At 38.4% G+C, this 20,704-nt stretch overlaps 2 protein-coding genes across 2 annotated transcripts; both read right to left on the reverse strand.

The window, feature by feature from the left end:
- Window positions 1-594: 594 nt before the first annotated feature.
- On the reverse strand, window positions 595-3,721 carry LOC100892761 (allatostatin-A receptor-like). Its single transcript, XM_011665491.2, has 3 exons — window positions 3,162-3,721; window positions 2,031-2,166; window positions 595-1,503 (listed from the first exon to the last, which is right to left on the reverse strand). The coding sequence occupies exons 1-3, from the start codon at window positions 3,546-3,548 to the stop codon at window positions 674-676; spliced, it is 1,353 nt and encodes a 450-aa protein (XP_011663793.2). The 5' UTR covers window positions 3,549-3,721; the 3' UTR covers window positions 595-673.
- A 4,715-nt stretch (window positions 3,722-8,436) lies between these two features.
- LOC105438134 lies at window positions 8,437-19,563 on the reverse strand. The gene is made up of 10 exons (XM_030982238.1): window positions 19,411-19,563; window positions 17,526-17,685; window positions 16,908-17,037; window positions 15,984-16,159; window positions 15,197-15,455; window positions 13,535-13,674; window positions 12,529-12,681; window positions 11,943-12,080; window positions 11,210-11,307; window positions 8,437-10,359 (listed from the first exon to the last, which is right to left on the reverse strand). The coding sequence occupies exons 2-10, from the start codon at window positions 17,665-17,667 to the stop codon at window positions 9,730-9,732; spliced, it is 1,866 nt and encodes a 621-aa protein (XP_030838098.1). The 5' UTR covers window positions 17,668-17,685; window positions 19,411-19,563; the 3' UTR covers window positions 8,437-9,729.
- Window positions 19,564-20,704: the final 1,141 nt, after the last annotated feature.

The raw sequence follows: 20,704 nt of genomic DNA on the forward strand, positions 1-20,704 counted from the left end.
CATGGTAGTTATACTGATGATGGCAAAGTTACCTTCCTTGGTAAGTTTTGTGCAACGGGGCCCTGGGTGGAGAGTGGCAAATGTGGATTAATGTTCAGCCAAAATGTTTTGCCCTTAAAGGTACTATGTCCCATTTGCAGGCCAAAAAAATAAAACATTTAAATTCCCACTGCATTTGAAAGATAATACTAATTTAGGACTTCCCTAAAAAAGGTGGGGCTTGAAAATGTCTTTAAGTGGGAAAATAACGACTATTATTTGTCAAATCGACTTTAGGGCTATAGAGCCCAAAAGTAATAGTCTTGATTTTCAGACAATTGTACCGAACGATCATACGTTTTATGCTGCGCAAAGATTCAATCGGTTTAATCTTGGCCATCACAAGAAGTGGGTTATTGATGTAGACAAATGCTCAACTCTTTTCATGTATGTTATTACCAAAGAAGAAAAAAGCTAGTCAGTCACTCAATAGTGTCTGACAGTGAAGTCTAGCAAGTAAACGGGATTCCTTGCATAATTTGAATATGAGGACACTGCTAACGTTTGAATTTCACAGATAGGACATACATGACATATTCATAATTCCTGCAAAGTTCTACAGAATTTGAGGTTGGCTACAAAAGGGACATAGTACCTTTAAGGTGAATTCTCAACAAAAAGTTATGATTCCGTTTTAAACATTTGCCTCAATTTCATTTAACTGGAGGCAGGTCTGGTGTTCAGGTATTGCATATGAAGTGGCAATGACATCTCCAGACGTTGCATCAGAAGAACCAATCTCCGTATCCTTATCACGTGTCTTGTCGTTGCCATGGTATCCTTCATTTACAATTCCATTCGGTAAAATAACATTTTCCTCCATGTTCCCATCGAGATTCACTCCAGTTGATCCCCGACCACTGCTGGTCCGGACGACACCCTCTTGTCCGTTCTGTAGTGTTTTGGATGCCTTTGGCTCACTTGCATTGCCATTCGGTTGGGTCGCCGTGTTGAGGGCGCCCTTCTCTGGCTTCCGAAGATTACATGTCTTTGGACAGAGAAGCTTATAGACAAACGGTCGGAAGGCTTCCTGTTTCAGCGCGTATATGACAGGGTTTAAGCATGTGTTCAGGTAGAGTATCAATATGGCAGAATAGAACAAGACATTACTCACACGCGCACTGACTTGCGTGTGCCCGCCATTTATAAGCCAGAGAAATACCGCAAAGAAGTAACCATAATGCACTATGAAGGACAGAACCACTCGGGATAACGATTTCAAGACTTGAATTCGCTGCTTCCATCTGCGCGCTTGCTCTTCTCCCTGCAGTTGCTTGGTTGTGGGGTTAAACCAAATCACTTTCAAGATGGCGACGTACATCAAGACAAGTAGGATGATAGGAAGCACATAGGCGAATGTAATGAAGATAATCATTGATTTTCTTAAACCAGGGTCGCTGTAAGCTTGAAAGACATCCCGGCTTCCACCCGCAAGGAATACTGGAATCATTGTCAAACCTGCAACTGGAGATTTAAAAAAAACATGAATTGATGAACATATTGAGATTATTCAAACGGTTGTACGACATGCACTTGCTAATGCGACAATAATGCTCCGCGTTAATTTCTTATACTCATCGGATCCCAAACTTCAACTTCAAACTTCAACCATTGATCCCGCTCTATAGGCCTACTTGGCCCTAAACCTAACTTCAAACCCAAATGCAAGTGTAACCCTAACACTATAAATTAGAGAAATAAAGCCCGGAGCAATTATTGTCGCCGGATCAAATATCGGATCACACATAAAAATACGCCTATATTACCTCACTAACAGACAACCGTAAGCTGACAATTCATTCGACGTTGCATCGTCTGATCGTGGTTTGAAACGTCATCTTTCGTAGATAGTAACTCCTTCGATATTGCAGTAATCTGATAAGATTCAGAAATACTGTTTAAAGTTGTATACAGTTATCATAAAGTGTCTGAATTATGGTAGTCAGTTATCCAGAGAGATATGATGATATATCTATGCCATTAAAACTTACTTATCCAAACAAGGCAATTAGCCATCACGGCCCGCTTCTTCGTTCGATATGGTCTTGATCGGAGTGGATGAACTATCGCCAGGTATCGATCAAGCCCCAGTACAACCAGTGTAGTGAAGGAAGCTACAGACACAAACTGAAAGGAAATAAAAAATGAGTGGAGAAACTTATTTTACGATATAATCTAATAATCAACTCCCCCTCCCCTTTTTCCTTTCCCTCACCCCTCTCTCTGTGTAAAACTCTCTCACACTCTCACTATTTTCCCTTCCTTCCTCCTCTTTCTCCCTCTCTCGCTCAACCCCCTTTATCTCTCTCTCTCTCTCTCTCTCTCATCTCTCTGGTTATAAAATGAAAAGAACTGTTAACAGTGGCGGATCCAGGGGAATAAAAAGGGGGCACGTGCACCCTACCAAAAAAATATGTTAAAATCAGTCCTAAATTCGCCCAAAATGTACTGAAAAACAGGGGCGTGCCCCCCCCCCCCCCGGCCAAAACAAACAAAAAAAATATGCCAATGGCTGACCTTAAATGGTCCCCCCCTCCAACGGAGCAAAATTTCAAATAAAAAAATTTCGTGACTAAAAAAAAAAAAAAAAAAAAATGTCCTCTTACCCTCCCCCCCCCCCCGAGTCGTTGCGATATTTTTTGGACCACAAAACAAAAATATATATATGTCCTCTTTCCCACCGTGTGCCCCCCACCCCCCGGCAAGAAATTCCTGGATACGCCCCTGGTTAAGAGTGTGCCGTAACAATGTATTGTAAATAAGCTTTCCAGCTTTCATGGGTCATCGTGACAAGGTATTACTACATAATTTCTTTTCCTTCTCCATGTTATAAGACGGTGGGAGAAAAAGAGAAAGATGAGGAGGAAGAATAGGACGATGAGGAGAAGGAGGAAGAGAGAGAGATAGGGAGAGAGAAAGAGAGAGAGAGAGAGAGAGAGAGAGAGAGAGAGAAGGACAACTAATTATCCAAGCTTTTTGCATAGGACCTGATTGGAGGAGGGAGGGGAGGGAAGGGTGGAGGGGGGAGAAGGGGGTGGTTAAGCCTCTCCTTGAAGCCCCTCCCCTGTATATAACTACATCGCACATGATTGTATTCATGTAAATTCCAAACGAACACTTACGATTTGAATGAAAAATAAAGCAGAGGAGACGGATTCACTTCTGATGATCTCGGCGTGGAAGGCGATTTGGCCAAAGAGGAGGATATTACCACCGCTGACGATGACGAGGAAAAGAATACCGAGAAATGCCATGTTAGCGATGAAGATGTTGGGAATAGTCCTCATCTGCCGACCGTTCGTGAAGATGATGAGGAGGAGCAGGATGTTATTGAAGAGACCCCAGATGATGAGGATGATGCTTACGATGACGAACACCAAGGAGGAAGTGGTCATGAAGTCGCAGTCTTCGGGATCGACGACGGCCGTAAGGTAGTCCATACAGGTAACGTTCTCCCTGGACGCCGTCATCATCGTCATCGCTGACGTCGACATTTCTTTGGATGACATGGACAACGAGGACGACAACGAAAGTGGAGGCGATGTAGAAGTTTCAAACGATGCCGATGGCGATGCTGTTGCCAACACTTTGAGGATGTCACTGTAGACGAGGCAGACGACTAGGATGTCGACGTTTGGTGCGAGGGCGATTGGTGACGATCATGGTGGACATCATGTCGACAATGATAAGATAGAAGTAAATTTACCAATTTCGACAAGACATTACACGGTCCGATGTTTATCAAAATCCAGAGAACTGCAATGACATGTTAAAGTGCATATTGCTCCTATCTAAACCGAACAAGGGATTGACAATCATTCTCCTGGTATCAAAGCACCATCCTGGTTTTGTTCATCTCATTCGAAATTAATTTGATTTCACGACAATATTATAAAATCCACGGTAGGATTATACATCCATCCATCCAAAGTGTTTACCGTAAACGCGATCTTGCCCAAAATGAAGAGATGTCACAAAATCTAATAACATCAGACAGAAACCACTTACTTCTGTCCATGGTAGCGGGGATAACCTGCCCCTTAATTAATGATCCAATGATTTATTGACGAGGAGGGTTAGTGTGTTTTCAAGCCATATCCCGAAAGGTTGTTATTAGGAAAACGTGTCCAATAAGTAGTCCTGTAAATGAGGTTTAATTTCCCAGCCGAAGAGATGTCCATTGAACACTGACACGAAAGGCTCATTCCAGGCACGAACCGTTGTTAAAGTGTATTTACATCACGATTGCAACTTCACTTGAACTCACGCAATATACATCTATGATAATCGACGGAGCTTCATCCATTTACACATTTGTTTCAATATCCCAGTGATTATACCTGTTATGAGGATAGACAGGTAATCTAAACACTGCTGTAAACACAAAATGACCTTTCCCTTATTTCAAGTTTCTATTACACATTCACAAAATATTTGAAAACATGTACTTTGTACTTTTCGTGCCTATTGTTTGATAATAATAACAAAAGAGAGTAACGATCTGATTTCCTGCTGACCCGCATTCTTTCGAAAGATCACCTTTACCGCAAATAAAACCTAGCCATCCGATAACTCACTTTTTGTCAGTAACATATTCACAAGGTCAAATAAGGTCGTTTTCATGCATTGCCCACGCGAGTATTATATATTATCTCTCAGTCAAATTCGAAGTTTTAATCGTTTCACCATTATGATTATCGGGGAATGTCAAGGCTGTTACTAACCTAATTCGTTGTTGTTGCATAATTTTGTTTACATTCGCAAACTCCTCTTGTCAAGATGATCAATCCTTTACAATGAGTGCCAACTAAGTGTCCAGTGTTTGCTTCTATTGAGATTTGAGAAAGCTAATATAACTCTCACAACAGAAAATAATAATAGAAAAAACGAAAACAATTTACATAAAATTGAAAAAAGAAAACCAGGGATTATGATACTGAAGGTGTATTTTAAGGAGAAAATTGCATTGGTTTCTCTAAATGAAGTAAGGGAGAGAGAGAGAGAGAGAGAGAGAGCTGGGAGAGAGAGAGTGAGAGAGTGAGAGAGAGAGAGAGGGAGAGAAAGAGAGACAGAGAGAGACAGAGAGGGAGGGGAGAGAGGGGAGGGAGGAACGGAGAGAGAGAGAAGGGAGAGTATCAATTTATAGAAGAATTTAAAAAGAAAATATTGACACAAGGAAAATAAATAATTATCAACGATACAGCATTTAAAAGTGTAAAAAGGTTCATTTAATTGCTCTTCTTATACATTGTAGAACATTCTTTGAAAACAAAACAATGTCAGAGTGTATTAAAAGACCAAATATTACAATGCCTTGAATCACTTTAGGTCAGTAAATTCTATTGATATCCGTATGAATTATGGTTTTGGATTTATTTTTTTTTCAGTACGACGTTTAACACATACATGATGGCAAGATTTATTATCAATAAATTAAAACATGAATTAGTATCATGTGAAGTGGTTTAAAATTTTGAATGAGAATTAAAGATGTAATTTTCTTAAATGTTGCATAATTAATACAATTCAACTACATAGCCATGATTTACAATAAAAAAATGATGGATTATCATTTGTACTAAAACATACAAATCATTGCATGATCAACTTGCATCAAATATATGCAATCCACTATGATAAAGTTCAAGATATATAAAAATATACAAACTATTATACCATAAACAAGTATAAAACTAAAAATATATAAAAATAGATTATAGTGCTGCTTATTATTATTGATTGATTTTTAATTTTAATTTTTAATTTTTTAAATTAAATAAATGGTCATAACACTGCCAACAGCTTAGAGCTTCTATATAGTATAGCAAGGCCATGATATATATGCACAATAATATACAAATAATGAATGGTCATGAGTTCAATAGTGCGAATATTTTCATGAGTTGAAAGATTAACATTATACAAATAATGAATGGTTATGAGTTCAATAGTGCGAATATGTTCATGAGTTGAAAGATTAACATTCTATTCAACGAGGCGTCAGCCGAGTTGAATAGAATTAACGTTAATCTTTCAACGAATGAAAATATTTGCACTATTAAACGAATGAAAAACATTCATTATTTGTTTTATACAACATCGAAGAAGACCTAATAGAACGTTAATCAACAAATTATGCTTTACTCCTTATAAAGATAAATTACAGTTCGAGTCAAGCCTTCTCAATTACATGCAGATTGCCTTCGCGTCAGATACACGCAGGGATACGCGCGCGCACATGCAGCAGAGAGGTACGCAGTCTGCATATAACCAAAAATGCACGGCGCATATAACCAAAAATGCACGACCGTGCAATATACCATCTATTGAATATCATGTGACCAACAATCGTCCAATCAAATGACAAGGATCCACGTAGGTGTTGTATAATCTATTCTATTCTATTTAATAGAATTAACGTTAATCTTTCAACGAATGAAAATATTTGCACTATTGAACGAATGAAAAACATTCATTATTTGTTTTATACAACATCAAAGAAGATCTAATAGAACGTTAATCAACAAATTATGCTTTACTCCTTATATTTATTAAAGTTGGAGTCAAGCCTTCTCGATTACATACATTCAGATTGCCTTCGCGTCAGATACACACAGGGATACGGGCACCGCAGAGAGGTACGCAGTCTGCATATAACCAAAAATGCACGGTCGTGCAATATAACATCTATTGAATATCATGTGACCAACAATTCTCCAATCAAATGACAAGGATCCATGTAGGTGTTGTATAAAACATATTAATATTAATAATTCGTTCTGGTATAGCACACATTCAAGGAGACGCGATAGCTCAGTCGGTAGAGCAGTGGTCTCGTAATCCAGTGACCCGGGTTCAAACCAAGTCGATGTGCTAGTGCCCTTTGGTAAGGCATTAATCATCATTACCAGGTCCCTCGGAGAGGACCTAAAGCCGTCGGCTGTGTGGTTGCTTACTTACAAGCATTTATGCTTTCTTAGAAGCCAGGTAAAATAACCACCACCATTCATAAGGACATGACACACAACACATTATGATATAACGCCCCTACGCGCTTCCAAAGAGCCTTTGAAATTATTACCCTAGCTTAAGCTCTGGCAGCCGTTACCAGCGCACAGTGCATTTCAGGAAATAATCCTACCAGGAACACATTTACCTCACCTGGGTGGAGAGAGGCAAATGTAGATTAACGTCTTGCCAAAGGACGTTAGTGTTGTGACAGGGATACAGACCCTGTACCTTGTGGTTCAACCGTTCACAGTCCCAGAGACTTATCCACTGGACCACAACACCTCTACATATGAATTCAATATATGATTCAATACAATAACCATTGATGGTCATACCAACCCAAAATAAATACTTGAGATTTCATACTGTGTTTAAACTCAAAGACCCTATCTGAAGACAATATTACTTTATATCAATGGAAAGCTCAATGAATGTAGAATACAAATATATAAACAAATATATGTATATTAGCCCTTTCAGTATTGCACAAAAGCAAATTAAAACCTGGGGAGTGTTTCACAAAGATCCTAAGTTGAACTTATCTCTAAGTTGAACTTAAAAAATATAGAAAGCCATTAGCATCTTTGAACATATTTTGTAAAAGTTATTTTGAAAGGCATTAATTGTTTATTCAAATCATTCATATTTGCTATCATCAAGGAGATTTCATGTTCTGGATGTGGAATTTATAAAAAGTCGAAAATACTTGAATTTCTGCTTTTGAATATATTTCATTTTAAGACTCCAATGGTTGTCCATAATTTTTAAGTCCCAACTTAGAGTTAAGTTCTACTTAGGATCTTTGTGAAACACCCCCCTGGTGATATAACAAGTGGACCACATCGGCTCGCCTACATAGCTGAGGCAATGAGCTATACCCAATTAATGCAAAGTCATTGTGAATATGCATACTCTACGTAAGATGATGTCATCAAGTTGATAGCTAGTTTTTAGGTTGACAACTTCTGATTTTCAATTCTTTAGATTTTGAATTTACAGAGGGCTGTTACTCTTCTGACAGACATTATTATTATTATTATTATTGTAATCTATGGCTTATAAGCTTTCTGTTGATAAATAATTCATCTATTTAATTTTTTCACTTCCAACAGGGTCTTTGAATTGCATTCCATCTCATATAACATCATTTTCACATTTGTTTCATATATATATATATATATATATATACTTAGATTAGGTCTATACCTCCGTACAGTGCTCAATGCTTATGGGCAGAGCAAAATATATATTGGATAAGGCAGACTAATGGAGCATGGTTGCAACTCCGAGTTTCACGCCTTGCGAGCGATCATCAGGCAACTGATGATCGCTCGCAAGGCGTGAAACTCGGAGTTGCAACCATGCTCCATTAGTCTGCCTTATCCAATATATATATATATATATAAATATATATATACATATGTATTGAATACTACTTTCTGTTCACTGTATAAAGGTGAATCTTACTTGTAATCATTAATACCCCATTCACATAAACAGATTTTTCGTACAGTCCTTACGAATCGTCAACTCGTAGTCAATCGCAAGCAGCCGTAAATAACTTGCTAGTATCCGTGTTATATAGAAGAGGCAAATTTTTTTGACATGTCAAAAAATGTTCATACGATTGTCCACGGATTTATTTTCCGTAATTTACTTATAACAATCCGTAAGTATCGTTAAACGCTCCTAAACCGCTCACAACAACACCATCTGTAAACTGCTCACAAGAATCTGTAAATGACTTGTAACAAAAATTTTAACGATTTGTTACGGTCAGTTTACGATTTGTTTACGTATTATTTCTAGTTATAACAAGCACTTTCCATGTAGTTATGAGTACTTTCCAATAGATACGTATAATTTACGTATTCTTACCTATTGTTTACGATTTGGGGAAAGGTATAAAAGCTGCAAAATCGTAAGGACTTGTAAATACTTGCAACTAACTTGTAATTATTTGTAACAACACGTAAACAGGTCGTAAAATGCCCGTTAGTTGCTCGTAGTCATCCACGACAACTCATGACAAATACATCGTAATAACTCGAATTAATCCGTAATAAATCTTAAATAGCTCATATTAACTCGTAACAACTCTGAAATTGGTCGTAAAAGTGGCCAAATCGTAAGGATCTGTGAAAGATCCGTGAATTTGTGCGATCCGTAAGAGCTCATAAGAAAAAGTGAATGTGAAGGGGGTATAAGGTAAACTTTACATTTTTAAACACGATTGTAGTGAAAGCATGATAGTAATGTTGTTGATCTCACACTTACATGCAATGGTAGTACATACATGAATAGTTATTAGGTGTGTGTGGGAGACAGAGACAGAGACAGAGACAGAGACAGACAGAGACAGAGAGAGAGAGGGGAAGTGGGAGAGAGAGAGAGAGAGAGAGGAAGGGGGAGTGGGAGAGAGAGAGAGAGAGAGATACCTAATGCCCTCAAACTCTATAATGATGTGTAACAAAATATTGCAAGCTAATACATATCTAAACAATCTACATATTCAAAGCACATGTGATAATATACAAAACTATATATATAAACATATATACCAGTAGCTTTGAACGTTCAGTATAAGTTTGGTTTGACCCTGTATTAACTTATTTCCCATCATTATAAAAACCCAAGATTATCTCTAATTTGTGATCCGACACATGGCAATGAATAGACTTACACTACCATTGAAGCTACATTTCCAGCATGACTAGCAACTAATCGTTTAGGCGGCATTTTCAAAAGAAGTCTTTTCTCATACTTTTCCCTCTGCTTCTTCGTCTTCATCTCCCTCTTCTTTCTCTCCCCTTCTTCCTGGTCCTCGATAAGCTGATCACTATCTCCATCTCTACGAGTCATCCTCATGCCATTGTTGCTATGGCAGGCAAGTGTGCCTTCATCATCATTTGTACTGTTGATACTCGTGTTACTGTCGATAGGCATTTCTCCAGTACCACACCCAGAGACATTGCTAGGCAGCTCTTCTGTGCTACTCCCACTCACATTGTTGCTAAGCATTTGTCCTAGGCCACTCCCACTCACATCGTTGTTTGGCATCTCTCCAAGGCCACTCCCACTGCTGCCATTGCCATGCACTCCTTCTGGGCTACTCCCACTGATGCTATTACCAAGCTGGTTCTCAGAGGAACCAGCATCTTCCATCTCCTGCCAGGTGATGCAGGGACACACCCTCACGATCTCGGCCAGACGCCGGTGTCGCTTGAAATGCTCCCTGGTGACGCCTCGGTAGAGGATCGGGATGATTCGACTTCTCTTCCTTAGAGTCTGGTCAGCTGCCAAATCAGTCTAGGTGGGGGGGGGGGGGGGATTCAAAAATTACAACAACAATATTAATATAATTCTATAGTGCTGTATTTGTCAGCTCAGGTTCCCATGGGGCTTGCTCAATGCATACATACATCAGTTAAAGGGGTGTAGCATGGCAAATACTGGTTTACCCCAACTACGACTTCTTTTGGACAACTGCACGTAAACGAATGGACTTGATTAACTAGCGTTCGTGAAACAGATCAAAGTTCTCCTGATACTTTGTATGTTGCCCACAAGTGAATATTGTGGTCGCGTCGTTCGTAGTCGTTTTATACCCGATTGGCCCGAGTCAGGCCACGAGAAAGACACATAGTCTCGTCATGCTACACCCTCCTTAAACCTTGAGGTGCACTGCTAATGGTAAATAAATGTACAGTTATAGTTTGCTTGTGTTATATATTATAAATGAGCCAGCATGAATTCTGAATGCTGTATTGTTTATTCAAAAGGAGACATCTGGAAGAATAAATGCACCTCTTTGAAAAATTTCACATAATTCCAACTTGCTTAATATTTAATTTTCAAATGATCTTGGTGAATTGCATGTACTTATCAGTTTAATTAATAAGTCAAAAGTGAGAGCCAGCACCCCTGGCAAAACCAAATCAGGTATCTAGCTAGCATAATAAAATAAAAAGTGCAAAAATTCTGTTTATATACCCCACGGTAAAATATTTTTACTTACAAAGGGTCAAGGAATGTATGATATCCTTCATTTTTCTCACTCAGTGTTCTTCAACTTGTCATTAATATTTGTTGTACTTGTACCCGTAACCCTGAGGGAATATTGCACCCCCCCCCCCCACTGTAAGTATAGCTCACTCACCAATACTTCACTGTGAGAAGATGTTGAGTATTCGGGAGAGATGATGAGAATACATCGTCGGCTTCGTTTCATGCTGACAATCTCCTCCGCTATCAATGCTACAAAAGATGGAGAAGAATAGCAATGGATTATAAACATACAATCATGAAGGTTCATCTGGGGGGTGTTTCACAAAGACTAAGATCGACTTTAAGTTGGACTTAACTATGGCAGGCCATTCATGCCACTGTTTGCTCTCACCATTTACTGGCATTAGTCTCTCAAGGGGCATACAAATCATGGTCACAAATCTACAGAATTTACATTTCTTATCTTATTTACATTTACATTCATTATTGAAGGAAAAAAAGTTATATCTAAAGATCATAAGTCCAACTTAAAATCGATCTTAGTCTTTGTGAAACACTCCCCAGTATTGGTAAGATTTATGTTGTTAGGTAAACTTTTGATCTCAATACATAAAATATTTACCTCCAAAATTGCTGTTCACTACGCCCTAAGTCAGCAACATGACCTGACTTGACCTTTCTAACCTAATTGGCAATAATTGGGTAATAAAATTCAAAAGTAAGTAGCCCCCTAGTCTTTGTTGAGAAAAGGTTTGAGGGGTCTGTCGAGATTGAACCTACGACCTTTGTATTTCACATCAAGTGCTTAAACCACTCCACTACAACACCTCTATTCATTCATCTTCCAGCAATCTATTGATACGTCTGAACTGGCATTTTCTTACCTTCTCCTGGTATAGCATGCATATCTCTCATCCATGCATCATAACCCTGCTGATGGAGGCGCTGCGCTACGGCAATGGCAAACCTCCCATCCTCCGGTGAGTCGCTGAAGCTGATGAAGGCATCATGTTCCATTCCATCTACGTCAGCAAGAAACATAGGGAGAGGAAAATCAAATAAAAGTTAGTCATTACGTCTGCTCGCAACATATATTGAAAGTTACAGAGATGTGAAGTATGTTACGCTTTACGTCATAAAACAATAACGTTGTTGTTTTTTCTGCATCATGTCCGAACAAGCCTTTAGTATTTGATGGGCTTCAGCTAATATGAGACTGACAGTCAACACAATCCACGACCCTCGAGACACACAATATCAGGGGCTTGGGCTTTCTAAAAAGGTATTTTAAGACAATGAGATCAACAGCCAATGAGACTCACACTTTGATCTTGCGGGCCTTGTGACAGATCTTCTTAAGGTTCCTAAGACTGAAAATAATGTTCCCATTGGCTGTTCATCAACCCAGCTGTCCAAGAATGGACAAATTGGTATCGGGATGAATGGTAATTTACCCGTTGTAGATCTTACCATGTTCTTCAATCTTTCCAAACCGATTCTTCCAGTAGAGCTGTAGAGTCAGATGGTATTTGTGACAGGTCACTGTTACCACGGTAACAACCAAGAAGATGACAGTCAATGATACCACGACGCCAACAGTGATCTCAATCATCGTGTCAGGTGCTTGCAGTACAAACAAAAAATAGAATCAAAATTTACTTTGATGATACTGTACTTAATAATAATGATAGAATGAGATGCAATACGCAAAGATTGCTCTGGTGACCACCTGTATAGAATCATTATGACAGATTGCTTTTTCTTTAAAAATTAAATAAAATAAACTTCACATTGATGATTGAGGTTACATCTTTCTTGGTCTGTATGGGCTTTCTTTAGTAAAGTCCAGTGAAGAAAATTTTCATGGAATTTATTTTGTGCCATATCGTATAATTAAAAAACAAACACAAACCAATTTGGCATACCCGAAAGTAAAAATTAAGTCTACACAGTACACATAGATATTGAGTTTTATTTTATATGAATACCCTTGCTATAACACAAGCTCTGAAATAGGAGTTTGTCCAATATTTATATTTTTGTTTTGTATTATTTAGAATGACTGCTGATCTTGAAATCTCACAAGTGTGTTACCTTTCTCAGACTTAAGATTCATTAAAAAAAAAATAGAATTAGATTTGTGTTGACTTGCAAATGCCTGCATCAACCTTTAAACCAAATGCTCATCCTAACATCCTGAAGTAAGATTAAAGGGATCGTTTAGGCGCCTTGAATCAATTCGAGTGGCAGTAATCACGCATGCTTCCTGCAATGCTATGGAAGGCCGTTGATGACTTTATTCACATGCCCCAGACGAATGGAAAAGGGCACACGTGTGCTAACTAACAGGCAGACGTCTACTAATTGACCAATCACCGCCTGTTATTTACCAGATGTGTGCAAGGTGGGATAGTTGATCTCTGTATTAATCCCATGGAATTAAGATAATTCAGCTGTCAACAGATTAAATACATACCTTGTGAGACAATGATTTTTATGGAGTCTCCCTTGTATGCTCCGTTGAGGGTGTAATTCCCAGTGATGACGTAGCTACCAAACATGCCTGATGTAACATCTCTGATTATTAACTGCCTTCCAACTGCAGCTGGAAGATTGCTAGGGGGAAACAAAAATTACAATAATATACAAATGATGCATGGCAATGAGTTCATTATACCATCTACAGTATACGCACTCAAGTTGAGGCTCTGTGCATCTATCGTACACAGAGTCAGGCTGAGTACGATACACGTATAAACAGCCTCAACAAGATCGAGAGAATAGATCTTGTAATGAGCGAATGAAAGTACACATCATTTGTTCTATACATTAAAACACCTAGATCCTTGTTATTTGACGTAAAATGAATTCATTTCAAGATTGTTTTTTGTCATTATTGCTGACGAATAAACCTAAAGTTGAATAGGCTTACTTTAGCAAGCACACAGAGATAAGCAGACTTCGATTCATACACATTAACCAGTAGTACTATCCAAGAATAGGCCCACATACAGTATAAGCATACTAACCTCTATGTAAACTGCTGAGCATCACATACTTAAAAATCATTGGATAGTACTGGAAACTATTGCACGCTTTTTCATGAAGAAAATGTGTGGTAGTCTCAGTAAATGAATCACATGTGATCGCATTCGACCAATCATTTGATTAGGATCTAGGAGTGTTTGGATAATACGTGATAGTAGGGATAGGTGGAGGTGTCGTGGTTTAGTGGTTCATTCACTTGACCCTCAATCTAAGGGTTGAGGGTTCAAATCCCCACCTGGCACTTCTGTCCTTTGGCAAAATATTAATCCACATTTACCACTCTCCACTAAGGTGTTAAATGGGTACCTGGTAGGATGCAATAAGTCAGTGTAGTTTGAGCACCATTGTGGACAACTGAATATTGGGGCCTGGCTGAATTGCTCCCCAGGAAGTGGAGAATGTGCATACGTTATGTGTAGGCAAGCAGCCTGAATTCAATGACCGGGGTAAAGATGTGATATATGTAAATCGCTTAGAGACATTGTCGAAGTATTAAAGGTAATAAAAAGTTTGGGTATGGGGTCATGAATTTAGTTCAAATGAACATATTGGAAGCATATGCGATCCTAAATAATTCAGTGATCGCTGTCGCCGTTGAAATCGAGTCTAAAGTTATGAAATTGTAAATAATACACTCTTTATGTTGTATAGCTCCCTCTCAAGGTCAAGATATTAATTAAGCTATAAAACAATGTTTCTTGACTAAAATTGACCGATTAGATATTCCCGTTTGGAAATTATATATCACAACTACATATTCTGAGATTTTCACGGTCGCAGCTACCATTGTACGGCCATAGGCGCTATTTGAAATTTATCAAAATTTACCGGGAGCACTGGTAAATTTTTATATTCAATATTTCTCGAAAGCAGAAGCGTTTTAGGGGCTAAATTTTCTAGTGCTTATAATACATCCACAGGGGCATCCAAATATCATTATCCACCAATTTTCAAAATTTCCTAAAACTTTGTATTACCTTTAAACTCATTAGAAAAAGGGAAATTTACAAGCTATTCCTGATTTTTCCTATTTCAAATCAAAGATTTTTAAACTCAAATCGAATCGAATCAAATCAAGAGACATTCTTACTATGTTTCAAAACAATCTCTGGAGTAAGTGTTGGGCGATTCCCAATACCGGCTCCCATCCTCATCCTCTCCATCCGTCAGCTGATTTACAGGTACCAGATTCTCATCTTCATCCAGCTTGTTCCATCTGACTTCGGTTACATGAGATTTGTCACCTGCACAGAACTCGCAAAAAAGGTAGACGTCTTCCCCAGGTTTCACCGCCATATCACTGCAGTTGGCATGGTCAATCGTAGATGGGTCATCAGTGAATTTCTCATCTGTCAGAAATGATTTTGATCCTGCATTAATCGTTGTTCCTTCATATGCTGCTTAGCATTAGGTTTTGGGTTAGGTTAAGGGGTTTTAGGTTAGGTTTAAAGTGAAGTGATTGGTCTAGGGGTTAAGACTTTGGCTGATGTAGGAAATTGTCACAGGAGCATGTGTCGTATAATCCTTCAAAGCATTTGAAAAATTACTAATCTAACATTGAATTTGTTATCATTATTAAGATCATTATTATCCTCCTCCTCCTCCTCCTCACCATTACCATCACCATCATCATTTTCATCTTCATCATCATCATCATCATCATCATCATCATCATCATCATCATCATCATCGTCATCATCATCTTCATCATTAGTACTGTTAATTGAGTCAATCACACTCTTCACTAGAACATGGGACACTGGCAAAGTAGAGGCTATGATTGTAAGCAATTAAAAAAAAAAATCATTTGCTATGATGAGGCTACCCAATGGATATAAGACCATACCATAATACCGTTCCCCTGTCTTACCACATACCTTCTACATACACATGGAATGTCCTCTGTATCGTCTCTTCACCATTGGACACCAGACATGTATAGTTCCCGATAGCCTCTTTCTGTGTGTTGGTTATCTCCACGGTCTGATTACAGTCTTTCAGACTCGTATAACATTTACTGCTGCCAGGCATAAAACCAAACGGGAACTCAATCCTGAAATGAATAATGTGGTGGTGGTTATTTTACCTGACTGCTAAGAAAGCATAAATGCTTGTAAGTAAGCAACCAGATGGCCGACGGCTTTCGGTCATCTCCGAGGGACCTGGTAATGAGGATTAATGCCTTACCAAGGGGCACTAGCACATCGACTTGGTTTCGAACCCGGGTCACCAGATTACGAGACCACTGCTCTACCAACTGAGCTATCACGCATCTCAATATGATAGTGGAGAAAGACTAAATACGTACAACATAATTATACTAAGTATTGGAATGCCAAAGCGTATTTAGGGGACCTCCACTCCCCCCCCCCCCTTATCATTGAATCACTTGGCATACTTCAAGTATTCTACCAACAACAGAATTGCCCCTTTATCAATTCCACAGAATTGTGCCACTCCACTTGCAAAACAATTCATAGATCTTCCTAAGATGCTTCAGTATTGTTTTTCTGGGGTTGGAATCAAGTGCTTTATTTTGCTTTGAAATAACCTTGTTTTAAAGTTTCATTTGATGGCAACCCTTCCATTACAACATACATTGTTTAAAAGTAACACAAGTTTATATGTAGGCCTACATGTATGTAGATTGATGAAAAAAACAAAAGCAGAGTCATGTTTCATAAAACTTATTATCAATAACAGGTGTCATTTTTCTATAACAAATTTGCTTAAACATCAATTATTGAAACTTCTTAATGATTTAGTTTTTCATGTTCACAGTTCACAGAGAGTTTAAATACCTGTCATCCTTCAGCCATGTGATGCTGGTGAAACCCTCAGCTTTGCACAACATTGACGGATCCATGTATTTCCCTCTCAAAACGCTGATGTCTAGCTGAACATTAGGGTATTTGAATTTCAAAGAGCTACCTGTGTGGAAAAAGAGAATGAAAACAAAGAGAATTAAAGAGATCCTATACATGTAGGCCCTTAAAGGTAAAGACCAGTATTGGAAATGCCCCAATTTCAAAAAATGAAATGGAAGCTCTCATTACCAATCATGTGAAAGAATATGTTTTGACTAATACATGATGATAAAAAATTTGCTGGGAAACCACCTACTAATTCATATATTTGGTAAATTTGTTTCTCTCATGGTCTGTGAGAGATATAGGGTAGTCCCATATACGTTTTTCTGTGTAAAGTGCTTGTAACTTTACGAAGAATGGGCCAAATTTCTGATCATTTTGATGAATCCAGAACCTTGCAGATGCTAGATGCTAGATGATCAACTTTTTCTGATCGATTCCACAGACCACAACGTTTCTTTCACAATGCAATCGCATGACCATAACTGGTCTTTAACTTTAAAATACAATCTGCCAGATTCTGGACTTTTGAAGCTAATGAATGCTTACCATTATGATTTTCTTGGCAGTTCTCTATCTTTACACAATCAGTGGATGCTCCAGTGATTGGAAGATCAGGCAGAAGAAGATAGACGATAGTTGGCAGAAGACAACACAGCATGCCATGTTCCTTCATCGTGTCAAGAGTCATCAGTTTCTTCCAGGAGAACTGCATTAAAGAAAAGAAAAGTTCCGTTTATTTATACTTCTCAACTTATTGAATGGTTTATTAAAAATCCTGAAAATAGCAGCCCGAGAGCTGAATTACATTCAGTTTACAACAAAAGCACATGAAATACATAGGAATAGTGAAACAATTATTACATACAGTTTTATAGGAGTATACATACAAAGATAAAATTAATAATATATAATATTATTAAAAAACCAAGAATAATTAACACTATTCTGAAAATTAAAATATAGAGCTGTGATATCTTTTATATTACTGGAACTTAATAATGAAAGAAATCATGAGGAAAAAATTAAAACCAGTTTAATAATTTTATGCATACTTTTTGAACAAAACATAAAAAGCTAGCCAGAAGCTTGCCAAAAAAGTGTACAACAACCATTGTATGCAAAGTGGATTCCATCTATAGAGGATCCATTAGGCCAAAAAACAACATGTTAAAGGTATTACAAAGTTTTGGTATGGGGCCATGAATTCGGTTCAAATTAAAATGTTGGGAGCATATACGTTCCTACAATATTCATTGATCGTTGTCGCGGTTGAAATCGAGTCTGAAGTTATGAAATTATAAATAATAAACTCTTTATGTTGTATAGATCCCTCTCAAGGTCAAGCTATTAATTTAGCTTTGAAACAATGTTTCTTGACTAAAATCGACCGATTAGCTATTCCCGTTTGGAAATTATATATCACAACTACATATTCTGAGATTTTCATGGTCGCAGCTACCATTGTACGGCCATAGGCGCTATTTGAAATTTATCCAAATTTACCGGGAGCACCGGTAAATTTTTGTATTCAATTTTTCTCGAAAACAGAAGTGTTTTAGAGGCTAATTTTTTTAGTGCTTATAATACATCCACAGGGATATCAAAATATATCAAAATTGTAAAGATTTAAGCATCGATCCTGCCTTTATGAAAAAAAGGAAGGAGGCCCTTTTTTATATATATTTTTCAATTTGGCTGCTCGCCACCTCTTCGAAGATGTTTGGAAGGGCTATTTCTCAAGATAGAATAGAATTAAAAATTGTTTTTTTAATTAAAAACAAAAAAAAGCAGATGCCCTCAAAAAAGGAAGCACGCGGGGACACTATAAACATGATTTTTTTTTTTTTTCTCGCCTTATTCAGTGAATGGAATGGCTGGCAAACAGAAGTTGTTTTAACATGAAAAAGATAGAAAAAGATGACAAAAGACTAATATTAATCAGTCAACAAGGCATTACAGTAGCAAATCTAAATTTCTAGCTGCCAAAAGACCATGAGGGGGGGGGGGGGGCATGTTAACCGCCATGCTGAGCTGGGGAAGATTTGCAAGATGTAGACTATCATGTTTATTAGAATTCCCCATATTGGCAAAAATCAAGCTGTTATTTCTGTCTACCCATGCCCATAATCTCCATGTGAATGAAACGATTATGAAATATACATACCGTCATATAATATCACACACATTGGCAACTATAAAATGTAAACAACCGATTAGCCGGAACCGCTCCCAGACCCACCAGGTTAATTTACAGCAAGCAGCCATTGAGGAAAGAAATAGCTTCCACGGCCACGAGGGGTTCGTTCGGGCTGCTGGCCGCGCCCGACCGGAGGGCTTCGTAGCACAGGCGTAGCTGACTGTCCCAAGCCCAGTGACAACAGAAATATACTCGACTCAGCTTTTCCGTTTATAATTATATATTAACACTCACCTTTAAAAATACTGTGATTCCAGCGAAATGATTGTCACTCTAGAATCATCACGTGTGTATTGATGCCAAACATTATGATGCATGATATGTTAGACAGTACCAGTATTAGGCAGTAATTGTAACCGGACTCTTTAAAATGGCAGTCTACCCGGATTCTAGTTCAGAGAATTAATCGAGTATGTATATGCGATGGACACGCGCGCATGCGCATGCGAATTGACGAGCACTAAAGTTTTCCCCTATAAACTAAAAGTAGTACATTACGTCATACATGTTATTGGTTGCTGGCGACTTCCTGGGCGGTTTTTCATCAACTAAAATCAATTTCGATTTTAAAAATCAATTTTAAGGCCGAATCAGTTTTAGCTGTAAAACCGATACTTGTGAGCTGTTTCATCAAATCGATTTTAAGATCGATTTTAGGGCTTACACCCCCTGGATATGTGCACCTGTGGGTAGGTCCATGCAAGCATCATTTAAGAGGGGGCATTGCGGCCTTACTCTGCAGATGAGAAGTAAATTAACAGGGTAATTAGCCAGGGACAGGGTTTCGTTACACGTTCTTTTCATTTTCCATTCCCCTTCTCCATCCCCCTCCGTCATTTTATATAGGGCAGCCTGGGCGGCACGTATAAATACCCTCTCCCAGATTTATATTATTTAACCACTATTGATGACGAAACGATCCGAATATAATTCTTAAACAGTGTACCCAACCCCCCCCCCCCCCTTCCCCCTGCATGGGCGGCCAGGTGGAAAAAAGGGGGAAAGGGGGAAAAAGAAGAAGCAAAAAGTAAAACAGTAAAACGGCGCGATTTTGGAAAAATCCTGGATCAGCGACTGGGTCAGCCCCCCCCCCCCCCCTTGGCAAAAAGCTAGATCTGCCCCTGGAATTCATATCGTTTGTTGAGGTCTTCCCCCTTCACCGCCAACTTGAATTGCAGTCACTGACAGTAGGCGTACATTAACGTAAGTGACGGGTCTTCATGTCCTTTTGGTTGTGAACCGACAAGGGGGAGATGGGAGATGGGAAGTTAAATAACAGTGGTATTTAGAAGGTGGCTGGGAGATCCGTGGGCGCGAACTCATTTCTGGTGATATAATATTTTATTCATAAAACCCTCACTGGAACTTGATAATCCCCGTGATAATCTTTTAAATTCGTATTCAAGATTTTAGATGTGATTCTGGTTTTCAATTTGTTTTAAGTGCCGTTTTGCATTAAAGATAAACTCCAGTACTGGTAAAAAAAAAAAATTAATTCTCACAGAATCAAACAAAACTTACACTGAAT

This window comes from Strongylocentrotus purpuratus, unplaced genomic scaffold (genome assembly GCF_000002235.5).
Source record: "Strongylocentrotus purpuratus isolate Spur 01 unplaced genomic scaffold, Spur_5.0 spur5_scaffold_12, whole genome shotgun sequence".
Lineage (NCBI taxonomy): Eukaryota > Metazoa > Echinodermata > Echinoidea > Camarodonta > Strongylocentrotidae > Strongylocentrotus > Strongylocentrotus purpuratus.

What these genes read in the sequence shown, in the direction of transcription:
- LOC100892761 (XM_011665491.2), bottom strand. Translation starts at nt 3,548, where the DNA reads ATGTCATCCAAAGAAATGTCGACGTCAGCGATGACGATGATGACGGCG. An exon ending in CTTTATTTTTCATTCAAATC is followed by an intron (nt 2,167 to 3,161) that starts GTAAGTGTTCGT and finishes ATTTCCTTTCAG; the next exon opens with TTTGTGTCTGTAGCTTCCTT. An exon ending in TAATTGCCTTGTTTGGATAA is followed by an intron (nt 1,504 to 2,030) that starts GTAAGTTTTAAT and finishes TTAAATCTCCAG; the next exon opens with TTGCAGGTTTGACAATGATT.
- LOC105438134 (XM_030982238.1), bottom strand. Translation starts at nt 17,667, where the DNA reads ATGACTCTTGACACGATGAAGGAACATGGCATGCTGTGTTGTCTTCTG. An exon ending in AGAGATTGTTTTGAAACATA is followed by an intron (nt 13,675 to 15,196) that starts GTAAGAATGTCT and finishes GTTTCCCCCTAG; the next exon opens with CAATCTTCCAGCTGCAGTTG. An exon ending in GCATGCTATACCAGGAGAAG is followed by an intron (nt 11,308 to 11,942) that starts GTAAGAAAATGC and finishes CATCTTTTGTAG; the next exon opens with CATTGATAGCGGAGGAGATT.